The following is a 19,681-nucleotide window of genomic DNA, read 5'->3' on the forward strand; positions in this document are numbered from 1 at the left end:
TATTTTTTTAATTGATTGTAGGTTTTTTTATTAATAGGGGGAAAATAAATTGTTTTTTGGTTTGAGGGGGAGGGGGAGAGGGGTTTAAAACAATAAGCGTTTTTTTGTGGAAAAATATTTGCATCTACGTCAGAAGTGAAGGCAGAAAAATTTCGGCCCATATCTGTTTTTGCTTGCAGAAACAAGTCAAGGAAAAGTTTTGGGATGTTTATATGTCCATCAAAAGTTCATTTGCATCTGTAAAGTCATAGGTGAAGGCAAGAAATTTTTCGGCCCATATCTGTTTTTGCTTGCAGAAACAAGTCAAGAGAAAGTACAACTTGATATAAACCGTAAATCGAATAAACCAAAGTGTAATATATAATATTATAAAAATTAACCTGGTAAATCACCCTATTTATAATGACCCAATTATTGTACCACCCATGAAAGTAAGGCCCTGAAAAAATACCCCCTGACAAAATATACAACAACCGCAACCCCGTCTAGTTTAACATTGTTTTTACTAAAAGTAACATACTTATCCCTAGTTTCACACTTAAAACGATTAGATTGCTTTGTTGTTGTTTCACTTGGCCTATTCGAGCGAGTTTACCAATTTTCAATAGTTTATCGTTTTATTTTGATCTGTGATCTGTCTTGCTCTAATATAATGACTTTCTGAAAATTAGACTCGGGCAACTAATGACTTGGGCTTGACTTGTTATCTTTTTTAAAAGACAACTGCTTTTAAAAATAAGGAATACCTTGTAAGGGTTGGTATGACTAATACTAGTACAGTACAGTACAGTAAAAGACGCTTTTGAAATTACGTTTGCAACGCGTTTATGTGTTTTTCAAAAATAAGTCCTAAACCTCTGATTACAGGATACCTTCTAACTTAGATACACAACAAATCAGAGCTAATCGTGACGTGTCGTTTAGTCCTAAGTAAATTACGCAATTTCAAATCGTATAATAACATACCGTAAAACCACTAGGTTATGTGTCTTGTTGCCAATGTGCCATTTTTATTAGTCTGACCAGCATAACAAGCATAAAAAGCTGCCAAATCGCCCCCAATATAATGTATTAAGATATCAGAAATATAAAAAAATATTCATTACACGCGTACAAAATAGTTGGCATCTTAGCTCTCTTGGGCGACTTGTCTTTATCCATTTCGTTACTTTTCGGTAAAAGAAATAAAACGGAAAATATAACTACGATGTCAAAGTACGAAACATTGCGGCGACAATCACTAGAAGAAGAACACATGATGATGCGTGCGCAAGGGGGTGAGGGTGCTTTGTGAACTGCCCCATTTCTTCCACATCTTCGCTTACAAACTCCTCGAAATAAGAGAAATCGCCGTGATGGAAGGATGGTGCAGGTGGATCGCGCTTTGTTCTGTGGATAGAAGAACACAATGAAGGTCATTTAGCGTGCGGCTTGGGTATTTAGATGGAAATTGCTATCATGATTCGAGTTTTGGAATAGTCAGAAATTCGTCGCTTATAGACAGCAAAGCAATTATACTAGAGTTAACCACAAGGACTTCTTTGTTAAAGGTACTAAAAATAACATTTTGACAATTTTATGTAGGTTTTTCAAGCTGAGGTCCATGGTTTGACAAGGAATCACAAAACGTATAGGGCGAGTAAGGAGCAGTTACAGTCATGTCGACATGTTGGTCTTCCTGGACATAACTTCTTTTAAATTTTGTTCAGGATTGGTCTAAATCCATTGCTCCGCAACCGGTGTGCCGCGAGATCATGCCAGGTGTGCCGCGGTAAAAAATTCATTACTTGGGCTTTTTTCAAAAGACACTGTCTAAAATTTAGTACTAATAATACAAAAACGTATCGTTTGGGCGGCCATTTTGATTGTAGGCCTATACAATAATTCTGGTAAACTTACTTTCCTTATATCTAAAACTCTTTTAAAACCAGATGTTCAATCGCAAAAGGTCGTAATTTTAAAATAATTTTAAAACAAACTCAACTAAGTTATTCACGAGCCTAAACTTTACAACAAAGGATTTGAACCCTTGTACAGATGTGAAACCCAGGAGACATTATCCCTTCGCTAGAAACCATTGCAACTTTCATATCCAATAAAGATAATAGGCATTTTGTTCTTATTATTCGCATTGTATTTTTCTTATCTTGATTGTTGTTAAACAAATTTATCTTGGTTCGTGTTCATGAAGACCATTTGAAAATACCAAATACAACGTATTCGTTTCATATTCCTAATGCAATTTTTGTTGATTTTATCGATGATTAAAGCCCTTAAATTCTCTGACCAGCCATCATGAGCGTAACCGACGCAAGATCGCGACTTTAGGCGGATTCTTTTTGCTTTAGCCTAAAAACTATGTATACCTGTCTTGTAAGGTGATGCTATTGTTCTTCACCAAGGCAAACGACCAATCAGAAAGATCGACGCTGCGAACGCTTCCGAAAAAGTCCGAGATAAGTGTGTTGGATGGCGATCGTGTAAAGAGGTCAGAAGACACGCCCGGAGTTGAAATACATTGCGATCGAGGACAAACTTTAAACTGAAAACATTAAAAAGGTGAAAAGTGAAACACGTTAGTCATTAAGTTTTTTATATATCTTTTTATATATCTAAGGAAAATATAAAATCTATGGCAATCATTATTCACATACTAGACATATTAGATTCAGGGTGTTAGTCGAACGATATAAGAGGGTGTAACAACCGAATTCGTAGGGTAATGTCCGCTTCGTAGCTTCCAGTACTGTTTAACATGTGTTAATCTAACATAGGGTTTCTTAAATTTTTTGGGCCGCGCACCTTTATCAAATGTAGATAATGTGTGTTATAGCCACAACGGTCACACTTGAACAGGTAGTGTTTTCAGATAAATAGAAACATCGCATAGACTTTTCACAGCACAACATATGCGACATTGTGCACGGTGCCTTTAGACTAAAAAAATTACTTCAAACGGATTCAGATTAGCAAAAGTACAGATTATTAGATTTGAAAAAGTAGGGTAGTAATGCATTTTAATATTTTGGCAGTTAAAACCCAAGATTCAACAGTTGTTCAAGTGTCTATGAACCAGTGAAAAAGAAACAGTGGAAAATTGGTCTAATGAGCGCATTTTTTTATCCTCGACTGGCAATCCTGGATTTCCAATTTATCGGGAAAGAATCTCGCCAGACCATATTCGTCTGCGAGTCATGTTTTGAAAGGAAAATTGTCGGGCCGCGAAACAAACAAGGAAAAAAGGGGAAGAGGCGCGACTCATGTTTGCGCACAATCACTGTGGGGTGGGCAGGTCACGTACGACGGTAAACACCTCGCTGGGATCTCCAGTAATACAAGAGAAACCACTGACACAAAGTCTAAACGCAAAATCAGTATCGTCTAAAAGAACAATAAACATGAACCTGACATATCTATGATTTAAAACCCATGACCACGAAATGTTTCGCTCAAACTAAGTTACCCAGCTTTATTTGGAAATCTAAAACAATTAGTTTCAGGGATATAGACGCAGCACATTAAAAACGAATATAATTTTTTTAGCAACAATTGAGTTACGTCACATTTGAGGTAGCGTTAGTTGCTTATTACTTTAGAAGAAAGTCGCCTGTAGCTCATATGTAACTGGGCGTTAAAAAGCTGAATGTAAAAAGCAAACGAAGCAAAATATGGCCATGTTTTTGTCAAGTCACTGCGTAGACGGAAAACCGTTCTTCGGGAATTTTTTCAAGCCCGAAAAAGCTCGTGAGTGAATATATACGGGAAGGAAATCAGTGGATATCGGTGTAGTCACGACAAGGTGTTTTCCACCAGTGCTAAATCTGGCCACAACGGTCCGTTAGCGGCTAAACGGGGCACGGTACATGTTATGCGAGCTTGCTTGTTATACAACACTTTCGGAACTGTTTAAATTAACGTAACAGAAAATCTAAGTTGCGATGCGGATGTCTTAGTATTTTCGGACGAAGAAAATGAAAAATCTTTCCCGCACAAATGTCAGTCAGTTCATCTCACCTTGGCTACACAAAAACATGTTTGCAAAACAGCCTCAGGAAAAACTCACCAACTCTGCCATGGTCTTTTTACTTCCGGGATTTACCCTCTCCAGAAATTCGAGAAGGTAGTATGTGTAGCGATCGATGATATAAACGCCAATGGCCGGGTCAAGGTGATGCTGAAACGTTAAAATACTTTAATTTAAGCCTAAAATTTCATAATATAAACAATTTTCTTATTGTTAAGTAAAATGAATAAGATCATAGATTTTCATTCGCAGCAATGGCAAAATGTTACAGTTTTATAACAAAAATGTTAGTTTATACTTGAGTTTAGTAAACTGATAAAGAGTTCAGAAGCGATTACGATAAGACAACAATTTATCTTTTCATATTTTACCAATCAACAAGACACTTTTCATTGACAAAGAGTCAAGAACGACTTTCACCACATTCGAAATTAAAAAGTGAAATAATTAATTGGATTTGCCTGATGTTAGTTGACCACGGATTCCATGTGGTTTGCAACAGTTTAACACGCGGGAGACAAATTCACTGGCACAGGTTTGACTGGCTAAAGAGGGTGGTGGTTGTTATTCACAAACCCAATAAGTTAACAAAAAATAACACAAGTCTGATGTGATTGAGAAAACGAGAACAATCGACCTCTAAAGCAACAGCACCGACCCTTTACTTACAAGTTTAAAATGCCTGAAGCATCACGCAATAACGCGAGAAGGCTCCAGAAGCCAAGGCAACGACCGCACGGTCGGCGCCTCGCCCACCACAAAAACCAACTTGAAATTACTTATCAATGACGTAACAGACATGTCCGTACAAACACCGCGCGGTGGCCCTGAACAATGCTGTGTCCGATCGCGCCGGATCCATTACATATTACACACGAATATTTGCCTGGTGTTGGCGGGTAGCGATCAGGAAGGCGACTCGGTTTAGGCAACATAGCTTGTGTACACACAAGACAAGATATTCGATTCTTCCCGTAAGCTCTTACGCAGTTGAGTGAGTGAGTGAGTGAGTGATAGATTGGTTGGTTGTTTCCGACAGGATATTGCGGCACATACAAACAAACTAACCGAGCGACTGATTGAAAAATTAAACGTCCCGACATACCTTGTTACACACAATGTACAAATATAATGGTTAGCCCTTAAATGCATATTTGAAAACTTCATTTGGATATAATCTGAATTTTCTTTGGAATAACAGAATCTGCCTGAATCCGAATGATGAAAACAAACGATTCTGGTTGCAAATCAATGATAAATGCAAATCAATGATAAACTAACTAAGTACAGAACTACGTAAACCGAAAATCATTTTGTATGGATGTTATAATATGATAAGTATATTTCAATGTAGATTTTCGGTTTGCTAAGTTCTATACTTAGTTTAACTCCAGGAGTTATAGATCGATAATACTGACCGATAAAGAATCTTCGCCAACCTGGCTGCTGCCGATTGCCATTATATTTGGAGAGTAGAATCGCTTGTACATCGAAACAGCCTGACAGGTGTCGATGATAAATAACAGTTCGTGGTATCTAAAACGTGTGACTGATGCTTTAAAATTTTGAGAATAGATCATGAAAAATGACGAAAATATGTTCACATTCAACAACAAAAAATGGTAAAAAACAGCAGTGTTCTGTGGCGTCATTTCGAAATTAATGAGGCCACCTGTGCCCTTCATAAAAAGGCTGCTTACCTCCCAGACTTGGACAACTAGATTTATTTTAGCTTTTTAAAATTAGATGAGAATTAAAATTAGAGCATTTCAGTTTTTCCAAATTAGATGAGAATTAAAATTAGAGCATTTCAGGTTTTCTGAATTAGATTAGAATTAGATCATTTTGAGTTTTCTTAAATTAGATTAGAATTCGAATTACCAAATTCTTAAAAAGACGAATTTGAATTAGAATCACATTTGAATATTCACAATCAATTTCAGTAAATTGAGAAGTATTCTAATAAGAATGTGAATGGTAAATATATGTCTGCTAATTGTGATGCCTTTTAGCATAGAATATGCTTTTCAGGCTGTAAAAATTACATTCCAACCAAATAGTTTGAATTCAAATTCTTCGTTTTGAATATGAGACTAAAAATGTCGTTGGACAAAGTAGCATTTTTGGTAAAATCCGAATTAGATTAGAACTAGAACTAGAGCTCACAAGCAATCCAATCCATAAATTAGATTAGAATTAGCCACATTTTGCTCTAATTCATTGAATTAGAAAACCAGAATTATCTCGTTGTCCAAGTCTGTTACCTCCTTCTTTGCCACATCTGTTCGAAAGCGTCCGCCAATTCCACGTTCGAGATCTCCTCAGCATCTTGAAACTTCAGGAAGTCCTCCCCGCCGTGACCTGCAAAACACGCAGATGTGTGAAGACTTTCCCATAAACAAATGGTCCAAAAATAGACATTCCATAAACAATTAAGCACATGATGAATTTAAAGTGACAGTCGTTAAAGTGAACGCAAATATTGTGTCGAAATCGTGTAGATTTCTTTTGTCAGTTGGTAATGTTGTTTTGTTGTTGGGCGAATGTCGTGCCACCTATGCCGAAAAGCGCAGACGGTTCTTATCGACACCACAGCGGCCGCAGTTGACAGAGTCTTATCAGCAATACTGATATTAAATTCCAATTTTTGCTAATCGACAAGTCAAAGGCGAGGACAAAATGCTGAGAAATAAAAACGTCACGAAATAAAAAAAATACGGTACACGAACGGTGGCATGGTTGGTATAGATGGCGGAAATTATGCGAGGTAGAGCTGGAATTTAGAAAATGCCGTCCTACTGTATTGGATAATCGTGACGCCTTTAAAACAATTGGTCGTGGCATATTAAGGATGGCTGTAAACGTATTTCTCGGTATGCTTTGCGAATCGTATCAAATATAAATATACAGTGGGGAGGCCTCAAAAAGGTATGGCGACAGGTTTCTGGTATTACGGATTACAAGGCAGTAGCAAGAAAACGTTTATGCGCTGACGAATGCAAACTTCTAGTAACCCAAATCGTGGCGGTTTCTGGGAAGAAGGGCGACTACAAAAGAGATCAGATGCTGCCCTACGACCGTTCCAGTTCGTGGAAGCCCCGGCTACAACACGATACAGGTTAAATTTTTACAAGCCAATGCCTAAAAATACTATAAATATGAAGGCATACTAGAGAAGGTAGGTTTCCACTGCGAGGCAACAACGGATGAAATAAGATTCACTGACAAGAACAAATAGACCACATAGATTTCCTTTGCACACAGGCCAGGATAGCTTTCAGCCTGAAATAAACTCTCGAGAGGAAATTGTGTAAAATCGAAGACTATATGAGGCTTATAGTGATGTGCCACACTCCGTCGGCTGTCATGGTCCGATATGAAAACAACAGATTCTTGTATCATCCAGCTAGTACGTTTTGTGTTCTGGTAACCTTACAAGATTGTGAAAGATGACAAAGCAGGTCGCCTAGAATTGGCCGTGCAGTATGGGTAAAACACGTCAGAGTAAACTGACAATTCGTAATATACCGCCCATGGAAAATAATAACTATATTATTATAAGATAACTAAATGACTTCCATGACTATTTTGTTTCAAAAGTTACATTCCTAGCAAGCGTTCATGTAAGCTTTGGCCATACAGAGAATTTTTGTAAACAAAATTACTTAATTTGCTCTAAAACCGTTGATGACACCAACTTAGCGGTGTATCACCTTAATCCAATGCGCTTGTTGTTGGTCACAATCACATTGGTGATTAAGGTGTTTATCGCCAGTGGTCAGTTTGGTCCTTTCTATTGCTCAATAGTATGATAAGCGTTTTTTTTCCAACCCAGTCGCTTTGGCGAAATGATAAAGCATAGACGCCCTTTCACCTTTCACCGATGCTGCTCGAGGTGAGTTGGTGGAACAACATTGGTGACCAAGGTGCAAGGAAGAATTGCTGCAAAGTTATACTTCGTATCTTATAAGCATGATTTAGTCCTAAACATATTACGGTTTATGAATGTAGCCATAATATCTCTCCGGGTTGGCCTCTTCGTATACTTGTCACAAAACAACGCTTCAAATAGACACAAAATGTAACGCATACTTTAAAAATGACATAATTCTGACGGCCTTTACCTGTCATATAAACGAGAACATTGCTTCGGTCATCTGTGCTGAGACGCTTGGATCTCGGTGCATCGTGCGGAAGTCGACCGGTGAGCACACGAATAAAGTTCTCAGCCGTGACCTTAAATTAACCACAGCTCGATAAGCGGGATATATTAGCTTGTGTGAGTACTTCCCTGTTGCCAGTTGGAAAGATCACATAGTATGTAAACGTTACCAGTTACCACATTATCTCTGACGTCAACAAAAGGCACTGTGCAGCACGTCAAATATGCAAATTGTGATTTAAACTCATTAAGATTTCGCATGTCATTTGATTGCAATACAGCCGACATTATGTCGGATTCTAAGTAACAATGAATCCCAGAAATAGGAAATGGTGAGACATCATAGCCTGGATTCGAAAATAGTTTTATCTACTTAAGTTGTACGTTGATGCATCATAAAATTTCGTTCAAACCAACAAATATTGATATATATTTTTTTAAATTTTAAACGAAGCTGAATTAACCTTGCTTAACAATGTTAATTAATTAGAAACAACCCCAATTATTAAACACCCACAGAGTTGTAATTTGCGGTAGGAAAGTAGAAAAAATGAGAAAACTTTACGCGGACATGTAAATTGTCACTTTGGCGACAAGGTTCCACTCAGAAAAAGTGTCACTTTGCCTCGTAGTGCCACTTGACCTTGCTCTGGCGGAAACGAGCGGATATACGATTTAACAGACGCTTTTAAATGCCATAGTCTCGACACAACGCGCAACGTTTAAAATCTGCCAACCCACCTTCCCGCTCTCTTACTTCCACGTTCCAAGGTGAGCCACGTACATTTGTACTAGGCCTAATCACAGAGAACGCCTGCAGGGCTCGAAACGCCCGGCCTATTAATGTCGACAAGTCGCCTACGGTTGCGGGCATGATACACAATAGCAAAAGTGACCAAACAGTCGGAGTAGAGCCACATACCTTACTAAGTTAACCGCAAAGAGCCGCACGTTATATGGAGAGAAATGCATATCGTCCTGTTTCCTACTAACTTACACAGCCTTTGATTAGGTAAATTTATTTTTTGCAAATTAACAATGAACTTTTTTATCAATAAAAGAGTCGAAATTTTTTGGTATCCAAGTAGTTAAAATGGTCATAAATTAGACACTGGACTTCCTAAAACACTGTCTGAACCTGGACGTAATAGGCGCATTACACTACTTAAAGAGTTGCATGCCCCTCGCGAGACGCGGTTTGCCACCACTGGGTTTATGAAAATGTCATATTGGAAAGAAATGGTATGCCTGTTCAGTGTCCGTGTACTGGATGAGCTGGATCTACGGGGGTAATGAAGCCTATGTGCAACCAATGGTCAGTCTTGGTAAATGCACTGGGTCTACCGTGTCGTAAGATCGGATTATTATTTAAAACAAGAAACTCTGGTAAAATGTATATACATTTATATGTAACATCTTACCTCATAACCCCTGTAGTCCACCTCTACATCGGAGCCATAGACATCTATTGCTTGGTCTTTGTTGTTGTACACTTTACCTGCATAAAGAAGTTCGATTATGATACGTACAATAGCGACATTTTCATATAAAAAATGTAAAAACGAATTTGGCATTTTTCACGAACGGGGATACAAAACACCCCAAGTATCCCGTTTATTTATTCTGCAACAATCGAATGAGTAAAGTGCGTCTAAAAGTGGCTCAATAACAATGGCAATATTGGGAGTGAAGGCGCTAAGCAGCAGTAAAAGTCCATAACGGAAACCAATACAAGCAGAATAGCACATCTTGTATGATGCACTCAGTTAAGCGTCATGTCACATTTATCTGGAAGTAGGAAGTGAACAACCGGCCATGTAGACTAAACTAGACAAATGCTAATAGAACCACCAACAAAGAACGGTGGACTAATGGCACACAACAATAATAATCCACCTAAGAAAATGACACCTTGTTCGGAAATACACATAACTGACATGTACAAAGCTCTAGAACCATACCTTCAATAAATAGCACAAAAACCTAACAGCAACGTGTAGCCACACACCGCATTTCGGTTAGTTCCAAGTTCCAACGAGTCTTTAAGGGGTAAATTAGCAGCAAATACTTCGAATGCTGAGCGGCACCACTTGGAGCACCCCGGGGCGATGGCGTTACAGGCGCGCCGCGTGCGCTCGACCTTGTGGCTGGGCTATGACGTACATGGCACGTTCGCTGCAGACAAGAGGGGCATATGTTTTGTGGCGGACTCGCAACACGCTTCCATGAAAACGGCCTCGAATCCACCGCCGGTAAGGCGAGGAGCCACGGAATGCCACATCACATAAATTAGTCTTCAGGCAACCGAAAAGACCAGTAAAATCCGTGAAGCATGCAATCACGGCCATCACGTGGTCTGCGCACGTCTACCCAGCACTGAAGGAATCGATATCTGGCCGGTTGACAGACGTTTTAGGTTTCAGTTAAGTGGCCACCAGTCTGGACCAAATTGACCGCAGTGACCGTTTGTTTGTTGAAAATTGTGTAGGACGTGGGCGTGAGACAAGCGGGCGTTCAGGTGCCCATTGTGTTTATACCAACAAAAACGCCAGTAGCATGCCTTCGAACCTAGATGCTTGTAGAAAAATGTATACAGATAATGGAAACGGTTTTCGCCATAAAAATAAAAACATTTTTTTACAGCACCAGTAAAAACGCAGGACTTGTGTTAGTTTTAGGTGTAAAACACACAAACCGTTTAGTGCCGTGCGATGTAAAACTGCGATTAACTGGAAACCGACTACCGCTAAGATATTTCGCAACATTTGGCGACAAGCGATCACGTGGCAGAGGGCTGACTGACTGCCGTCTTTGTTCCCGTCAAAGAAGCTCCAGAGAATATGAGGCCACGTGTTCGACACACGGCAATTCACATAATTCGCAATATAAGATGAGTCAGCGTCGCGAGGCGCTCCGCCGCCTGTTTAAGTTCTCTCGACTCAAAAGGGCGTTGATGATAACCAGAGGAAAACGTGATTCGGATCTTGTTATCGGAAGCTTAACAACGTCACAGTTAAACTCCGTACCACGCATTCATGACTCTAACGAAATTCATACATTTCCTTCGACAGGTTAACGCCCCAAAAGCCAGGTAAATCGTGGGCATGTCCACACTTTGATAACGACACAGGGGTATTCAGTTTAGCGTTTTTTTTTTAGTGGAGAAAAAAACGCGCGCTGCTGCAACGCATTTTCGACAAGCAAAACGGGCGTTGGGCCAATTGGGACTAAATAAACAATAGAAATGGCCATGAGCGGAAATCCTACAGAGGTGCGTCGCAGACAAAACAAACAGAAAAGTGTCAGCGAACCGAAAGCGACAAAAACGAATCAGGATTGGGTTGGGCCGTCTGGACCGATTACAAAGTTAACATTAAAAATGTTGGTTGTTACATTTGATGCGTGATTGTTACCGAAAGGGCAACAAAGAAGGAACTACTTGACGAATAAAAGTAGAGACACGTAAAAATAGTTCAAACAAAATACTCTACAGCATTTCATGTCAACATGGCTAATTCGCTTTAAAAATAGCAAAGCCTACCATACGAAATCCTCTCTTTGTTCTGATAGTGAGTACATAAAGAGATAAGCGATAAAGTACTCAGCTGTACGGCCGAGTGCGCACAATTTGTACGCGCGAGTTCTCCTCACATCGGTAAATGAGACTGTGCTCCAAGACCGCGCGACAGAGTCGACAGGTCACGTAGTACGGTCTGGGCCGCTATGAAAAAAATAGCGCAGAAATATTGGCACAAATTCTGCGCCTAGCGGCCTCGCTGTTTGTGCCGTCCTTATAAGGCTATTACTGGTGGCAACCACTTCTGCTTTTCAAACCCGGTTTACATACCATTGTATCACCTCTAGATTTGTTTACAAGACCGCTTGATGGACACATATCTAGAATTTCCTGCCGAATTTCGTGTCGAATTACATCCTCATTCAAATCAAAAAATTATACACCGTATGTGCTTAAAATTTTATTTTCAACGTTTTTTAACCATTTCTTTTTATTTAAAGGCAAACAAATTAACAAAAAAGCAATTGTTTTTCTAATCCGAACGCGGAATTCATCTTACACTACCAATACTTCTTATCTTCAAGAATTTGTAAAAAAAAAGGCATATTTCTTATATAATAATAAAAATGCCCACTTCAACTTATGTAACGGTTAGCTAAACGATCTTCAGCCAATTGAGTAGCTCTGGTCTAAATATTCATATTTTGGTCATTTTGACGCCGCGCCGGTTCACGTTGAAGCGTTTGGTCAAGAGCGAAGATGCTTCGACGCGTTTGTGCGCATACACAACAAAGAAAAAAAAGTCTATATTTTTTTGACTGGGAAACGCTTGGGGTGTGCTATCAAATCTACATTTTCCATCGTAAACTTAACTGTGCTGTCAGCCATACTCTTATTAGATTCATCTTACAGACAAAGTTATGAATATTGTTGGTATGTAATCAGCAGAAAAATTGTGCAACAAATAGGCAGGAATTAGATATCGATTTTATCGACATTTTAATTAAATCAAACAAGAATATAAGATATAAAAAACAGTAAGTGCAGTCCGTTAAAACTATCGTTCACTGTCCTTCTTTACCTTTGATTTAATATTTTAAAAACTTGTGCTTACCTTGGTGTCTATAAATTCTTGCAATATTCCATTACAAACACATGTGTGGGAGATAAGAATTTCGCAAAACCTTAATAAACTTGCTTGCACACTTCGCTCAAACTGCGACCTAAGCATAATGGCGTTAAAAATATTGCCCGCCTAGCTAAATCCAGAAAGCGGGAAAAGAAAAAGGCACGCGCCGGCCATAAAGAGAAAGAGGGAGAACGACATGACATCACTTCATCATTGAAAATTTGCGGAAAGTCCCGTTATACGCATTTCGCGACCAAACTACTTGCATCATGTTTAAGAAGTGATTCGTGACTTTATTTTTTTAAGACGAATTCCACAGACCTTTGCGCAGGCAACTGTTCGGGGCCAGGTCGCGACGACCTAATATATAAGCTAAAAACGTAGAAGGGGAAATGCGTCATTCAGTCGAACCGTCTGATCTCTTTCGTTATCATAACACATAGTAAATTTGCCTGCTAGTGACGTCATCAATAAAATTTATGACGCGCAAGAGCACGCGGAAAAGGATATTTGAGCGAGATCTAAAAAAAAACAAAATACCGAGGGCTATTCCAAGGAAATGACGACGTTAAACTTGCGCTGTTAAACAAAAACAAAACTTTTTGACATTTTGGGAACCAATGCAGTCCAATTCGATTTAAGTTTCAGCTTTCGTATGTTAGTAATTATCACCGCAACATGAATCACAAAAATACTACTTAAAAAGGAAACGGTTGGATCACACGGGGTCGATGATTTCAGACCTAATCTAAATATATACCCTTGGGCCTTGGCACGACGGTAAATAACGAACCACCCACATTGGCGTGACAAAGAAATTCGACGCGACAGAAAGCAATCAAACAAACGCATCATAAAAAAATTCACATGGCACTACTCTTGAGCCCACTGGAAAGGACTTATGTGTAATCTGCCCGTAGTGTACAAACAAAAATCAGTCGAAAAAATGTATTACAGCTTATTCAAGAAATTACTTTTTTTCTTAAACATTCATTTTTACGTTAGTTATGAAGCAACACAAATTCCACTCAACTAATAAGTATTGTTTTTTGTAAGCGTCATGAATTGAGCAAACTGGCGCTAGATCAGCAAAAGGACGATTATGCTTTGTTCAGGTGGCCGCGTCGCAGACTGTGAGTGACAGAGGGAGTCATTGAGTACAAACGGGTTTTAACAAGATGTCGTCCACATAGCAGTCAACTTGAAAACAGTAAGTCGCCTAACAATCACGAAACATTTCGTTTACTTAATACCCTATTTAAGAAAGTACTTTCATTAATAGAAACACGAAATATAACCATAAAAAATAATTATTTTGATATATAAAGGTACTGTATTGCTAACGTTTCATGGTGATGCACAAAACCTAACGTAGCAACCAGAACAGTTGCCTAACAAGTAAAAGTTTGCCTCGCTACACCAAACAAACTAACTAACTAACTAACCTAACCAACCCAAACTACTGGGAGAGAGAAGTTTCTCTAGAGGTAATGTAATCCGATTTCCCTCTCACCGGATATCACGATCGTACAAAAACAAAGCTAGGAATCCAAAACAACGGAAGTGGAAGCAAAGCGGTTGCCTGTTTTCTTATTGTGAGCAAAGCGAGCCAAAGGTATGCTTTTGTGTGCTTTACGTCACAATTAACACAATGCGAGTTTACGATCACATGAAAAAGGGAAGTACCGTCCGTTGTCATGGCATAATGTTAAGAACTACGTCAAATTCCGATGATAAGAAGCACAAACCAGATGACAACGGAAGAAACGATGATTTGTCTTGAACCTCCAGAGACCTGGAATAGAGCTACAAGTTACTTTGAAGTATTGCCTTGACGTAGCGGTAGGATGATGGTCATGTCCCAAACAGAGTATGGCGTCATATTCGATGTATAAAGATGAAGTTATGATGTTATCCTGCCAAATCGACCTACCGTCAAAACCAAAAGGGGTTTTACTTAATCACAAATTTTACTTTCAGCACAAAATAAGATTAACAGCAACAGGCATTGGACGTCATGTGTAACAAGTTGAAAATCATTACAGCACTCAAGGCAAGTGTGAAATCTAATAACCCCACAATGTGCTTCGAAAGTGGCTAAATTTAGCCTTCCCACTTAAATTGTGAAGAGCGGGAGTTAGGTTTCTATTTCACAAAGAGACACCCAAAACGGTTGGTATTCAGTGCTATCTGTTTGTTTTTTGACGAGTATTTTGGCTTTAGTCGAAGGCCATATTATGGCTGCGAAGGATTAAACGACCCGATCTAGTCTACACCTTAAAAATCTCTATAAAACAAGGAGAGGCGATGTGATTCACATAAAAAACAGGTTACTTAAATAAAAGTTTTGAGGAGCAAACAAAACGCAGTAAAACAAACTTAATTTGGATAACGCGGAGATATAAAAAAACAACTATTTTTTTCAGGAATGATGTGTCTTTATTACAAACTCGAGTATTTATTATTGCTAGATCTCAAGGCGTTTAATTGCAAGTAATCAAATGTAATCAATTTCGAATTTGAACCAGAGCCATACAACAGCAAATATCACGATTTAAGAGTATATACTTATGTTGTGGTTTTACACTCGCGCTATACAAGATATTTTAAAAATAAATTCCTAAAACAAAATGTCTAGGCATTTAACCAGTGCCTCAGAGGAAAAAAACCTACAGGTGTGCTAAGTTTTGTGTGGCAAAAATCGGAAGACAGACCGGGCTAACGGTTGGACAAGTCAACAGTTCACGATTATTCGAGAAGAACAAAAGACTAAGAGAGATGTTGCCTTTCTCCTTAGGGGAAAGCACGAGGTGTTGCGCGTCGCTCACGTGAAAGTGGAGTGGTCTAGGCAAGCCACGTGGCCTAATAGCTCGCGTTGCGCCACACTTGCTGAAGCGCAACGGCTTTACCGCAAGCCAACACACGGCACACGGTAAACGTTTGTCTCTCTCTGTCGTTTGAGTGCTGGGATACAGCAAGGCAACTCTCTTGACCCTTACGGTTTAAAACCTGCTGAAAGCGCTTTACGAGAAACGCCATCATCGGAATTGCACCAATTTAGAAATTGGAAGCAGCGACACATTGTTAGGCAGAGTAATGTAAAACAAACACCTTGTCATAAACATGACATAAGTAAACGACATATTTTCTTGAGATTTGAGAAAAGAGAATGCAGTCATGTTACTTGGCAGAACGCTAAACCCAAATAATCACCTTAGCGTTAAATACGTAATGGCTAACATGTTTCCTCATTGCTCAGTGCCATGAAAATACATTTTTTAACATGTTTGCTAGCTTTAACAACGGTAACAACAAAATACATTCTCAAACCGCATATTTAACTATCGCAGAGCTTAAAAGACAATAGTTTTGTCTTAAATATAGTTTACCCACAAATTAAACGTAATTTCCGCTATGTCTTACCACATTGCTATCATCAGAAATACTGTCATAAAGTAAAATGCATATTAGTAATTATTTGTTTATTGGTACGTAGGCCGCATACAACTATTTTAAAATCAAAATCGAAATTTAAAAGCTGATTCGAGTGTTCGTACATTTTCGACACCTTGTTGTCTGCATAAGGGCAACAAATAATTTCGTCCTAGGCGAAATTAATTGAATCACAATATGCCTGATTGAATAAAATGAGCTTGGAATAAAATACTTCCTGGATGATAAAATGCAGCCATTAATAGACAAATTCATGCACATATAACAATTAGTTTATGACTTTAAAACTGATAAAAACGCATTATAGCCCGCATATAAGTAGCTATAAGGTCGAATACACGATGCAAATCAGAACTTCCTTGCATGTTAGAAACACCAATCACGAAATACAATATCTAATGTAAATTTTCTTGATTGGAGGGAGATTACAAGAGTGTCCCAACGTATATTAAGATAAATGTAGCATGCAAATAATTGTAATCAAATTTTTCAGTTAAAAAACCTTTACGTTTTAAATGACAAATTCAGGAAATACTGTCAAGAATATTTAAACCGAACAACAAAATTAACGTTTATCTATGTTTTCAGGTTCTGTAAAATGCGGAGCAGCAGCGGTATATTGCATAAGACATTATTTAGTTATAAGCAAATAAAAATCCACACTTACCTCACAAAACACCACAATCCTAATTAGACTTGAAGTGATTTCGGTAATAGTCTATCAGAATGCACCTGGTATTATCTTTCGATGGTCGTGACTTATAATACGTAGGTCTAAATATCAGGTAACAACCGAAGATCACAGTAAAAAATACACCAAGTACGTGACGTGCGTCACCTACGTCGGTAATCCTAAATAGAAGCGCCACTGAATCGTCGGCGACATAGAAAACTAACGCTGTACGTCAGCGACTTTGCCGGCCCGGAGGCATTAATCAAATATCTAAAACTGTATCTACCTATACAGACGAAAATACTTAAAAGCATCAGATTTTAGTGCCTCATGACGGCAAAACCACATCTTCACGTAAATCATAAAACAATATTACGATAGAACATTGGTTTGGATGTGCGCCTAGGAAATGTAAACATTTTTTTAGGGCGGTCAAATTGTCTTTTAATATAAAAAAAGCCTAAAAGTTATTTTTGCCCTGACATTGTTTTATGATTCACTTGCGGATGTCGCGTTTTTAATGATATAACTGCAGTTGTAACAAAAAACAAAAGCGCCTAATCAGAGCCGTTGTTTTAACTAGACATTTTCATGTTTAAATCAAAAATTTCTATTTGTAACAATTAAAAGTTTCTTTTCTTATTGTTACATATAAGTGATCGCAAATTAAACATTTTGATTCGAGTCGAACCTCTTTAAAAGTTAAAACAAACCAATTTGATTTTAATATAAAGGAAGGTTAGTCACTAAAAATGTGAACTTTTCGAAAGAACAATAGATAGAAATCGTTCTTCTGGTGTAAATGAAGTATAAACCGACGTTTCGGCAGCAGATACCAGCTGACCTCATCAGGGTTAATAATTAAAACGAGAGTGCGTTAGCCATCTTATATACTGAGAAGTAAAAAATTGAAAAAACGTAGATTAAAATTACGAAGTCGTTTTTGCAAAGTGATTTTAGTTCTTGTACAATTTACAATTACATAAAAGGACATTAATAAAATCTAATTGAATTGCAACACAAAAATAGGTAGTCATTCCAATTGCTTAAAGTACAGGAGTTGTATATGCCCCAAAATGAGCTTAGGTTCGCATGTATTCATTGCACTTGGCGTAACTGTTGGGTAGCCATATGACGTAATGGGAAACCGAACTTCGCCGATTGACGAAAAATCGATTGAATAATCGACGTAAACACGTGTTTGATTTAAGTGTTTTGCATTTTGAGAAGCATGGATTGCGAACACCGATAAATGTACAGTTAACATTTTCAAAGCCATACACACGTCGAAAAACAGAGCGTTACAGGTTTTAAAGTAGTTACGAAACGAAGCATATTTGATGTTTAAAAAAATAGGTTTTACAATTAAGACTGAAAATAAAGTTTAAAACGTGGCGCTTTCCTATTATTCGCTTTGCCTGGAAGAAAGAAGCAGAGCACCAAAAATTGCGCAATTTTTCACGACGATGCGTGTGGTGTGGATTTCGTTTTCAAACTGCGACTGACAGGTAAAAAAACCTAAAAGTCGGGACGGACAAAAGATGGCACGCGGTTATTTATGTGAGTCAGAATCACGCGGTACAACTTAGGTGTGTCCGTCTAACCCGGAGGCACCTATAGGACAAAGAACATAGCGACCACTTGGCCCTATCAATTTACGTCAGAACGAACCACGTACCAGGAATGGCATTTCAACAGGCGGGCAGGCATTCGATTCGTACGCCGACAACGATGAACTTTGTTTGCGTTCAGGCCAAAAAAAAAATTAAGGATCAGCCAGCATTTTTTGTATATCCGTCGATGGGATACTTTCGAAGTATATCATACTTTCAGATTGTTTCATAAACACCCGAAATAGCGGACGAAGCTTAACACAACTAATCCTAATAAATAATACATTATAGTCTGTCATTGTAAAAAAAAACATATGTCGCTAATAAACATCAGGCAAAAACCTCCTGAAAAAGCCCCGCAACAGGATAGTACAAAACGTTCTGACACAAAAAGTATTTTATGGTAATGGGTTTTAAATGACAATCTTACATGATGGCAGTTTACAATGTTAGAAATCAATTCTAAACACCTCAAAGTCAAGAGTCTAGACAAAAGTATAGTACAGTGAAGAGGGGGAACCTTGGCCATTTCCGTTATTATTCGACACAGACTGTCGTTTTAAGTAAACGGATGATGTCGCTGTAGCGAAACGAGAAAAAGGGCGCCGGAACACGTGGTCTGTTGGACGTGCTCTGCCTGCCATGCGCCTACAAAGAATGCGAAGTACGCAGCTGAATGGCGCAATAGCTGACGGCGGTCATCGGCACACATTTGGAAACACAGGAGACGGTGCTGCTACTGGAAAGAATCTGGTGTGACCGCAGGATCAACAGAATACAACATAAAGAGTTTCGCTTCCAACAAAGAACTCTAAATGAACGAGTGGGTGACGTTTGGTAGAGATTGGGCCCAATATAACAGCGTATCCAGGGCTGAACTTTAGCCTCGTTGCCGAACTGAATTGGTTTACGTAAAGTTTCGCAACTGAGACAGAAATGTGAGTCACAACGGAAATAGAACACGCTCATCATATTTCGCTAAAATACAGAAAGGACTGTTTGTTTCAACGACACAGAAACCTGAAAAAAAATTCACACGACGACAAAAGTGTTAAATTCAGACTCTATGATCGCGCGAAATAATGACGCAAAAAACACCAAGTGAATTAT

General features: G+C 38.6%; 1 protein-coding gene across 1 annotated transcript in view; it reads right to left on the bottom strand.

Moving 5' to 3' along the window:
- Positions 1 to 1,052: 1,052 nt before the first annotated feature.
- LOC146132935 (GPI-anchor transamidase-like) overlaps positions 1,053 to 19,681 on the bottom strand; it is a 30,377-nt gene continuing 11,748 nt past the window's right edge. The window contains exons 5-11 of the mRNA XM_083397481.1: positions 9,608 to 9,684; positions 8,149 to 8,260; positions 6,289 to 6,385; positions 5,443 to 5,560; positions 4,064 to 4,174; positions 2,367 to 2,542; positions 1,053 to 1,389 (exon numbers count right to left, since the gene is read on the bottom strand). Of these exons, the coding sequence (XP_083253607.1) occupies positions 1,203 to 1,389; positions 2,367 to 2,542; positions 4,064 to 4,174; positions 5,443 to 5,560; positions 6,289 to 6,385; positions 8,149 to 8,260; positions 9,608 to 9,684 (878 nt within the window). The 3' untranslated portion in view covers positions 1,053 to 1,202. The remainder of the gene's footprint in view (positions 1,390 to 2,366; positions 2,543 to 4,063; positions 4,175 to 5,442; positions 5,561 to 6,288; positions 6,386 to 8,148; positions 8,261 to 9,607; positions 9,685 to 19,681) is intronic.

The sequence above is a fragment of the Ascidiella aspersa genome, chromosome 9 (genome assembly GCF_963924565.1).
Source record: "Ascidiella aspersa chromosome 9, kaAscAspe10.2, whole genome shotgun sequence".
Classification (NCBI taxonomy): Eukaryota; Metazoa; Chordata; class Ascidiacea; order Phlebobranchia; family Ascidiidae; genus Ascidiella; species Ascidiella aspersa.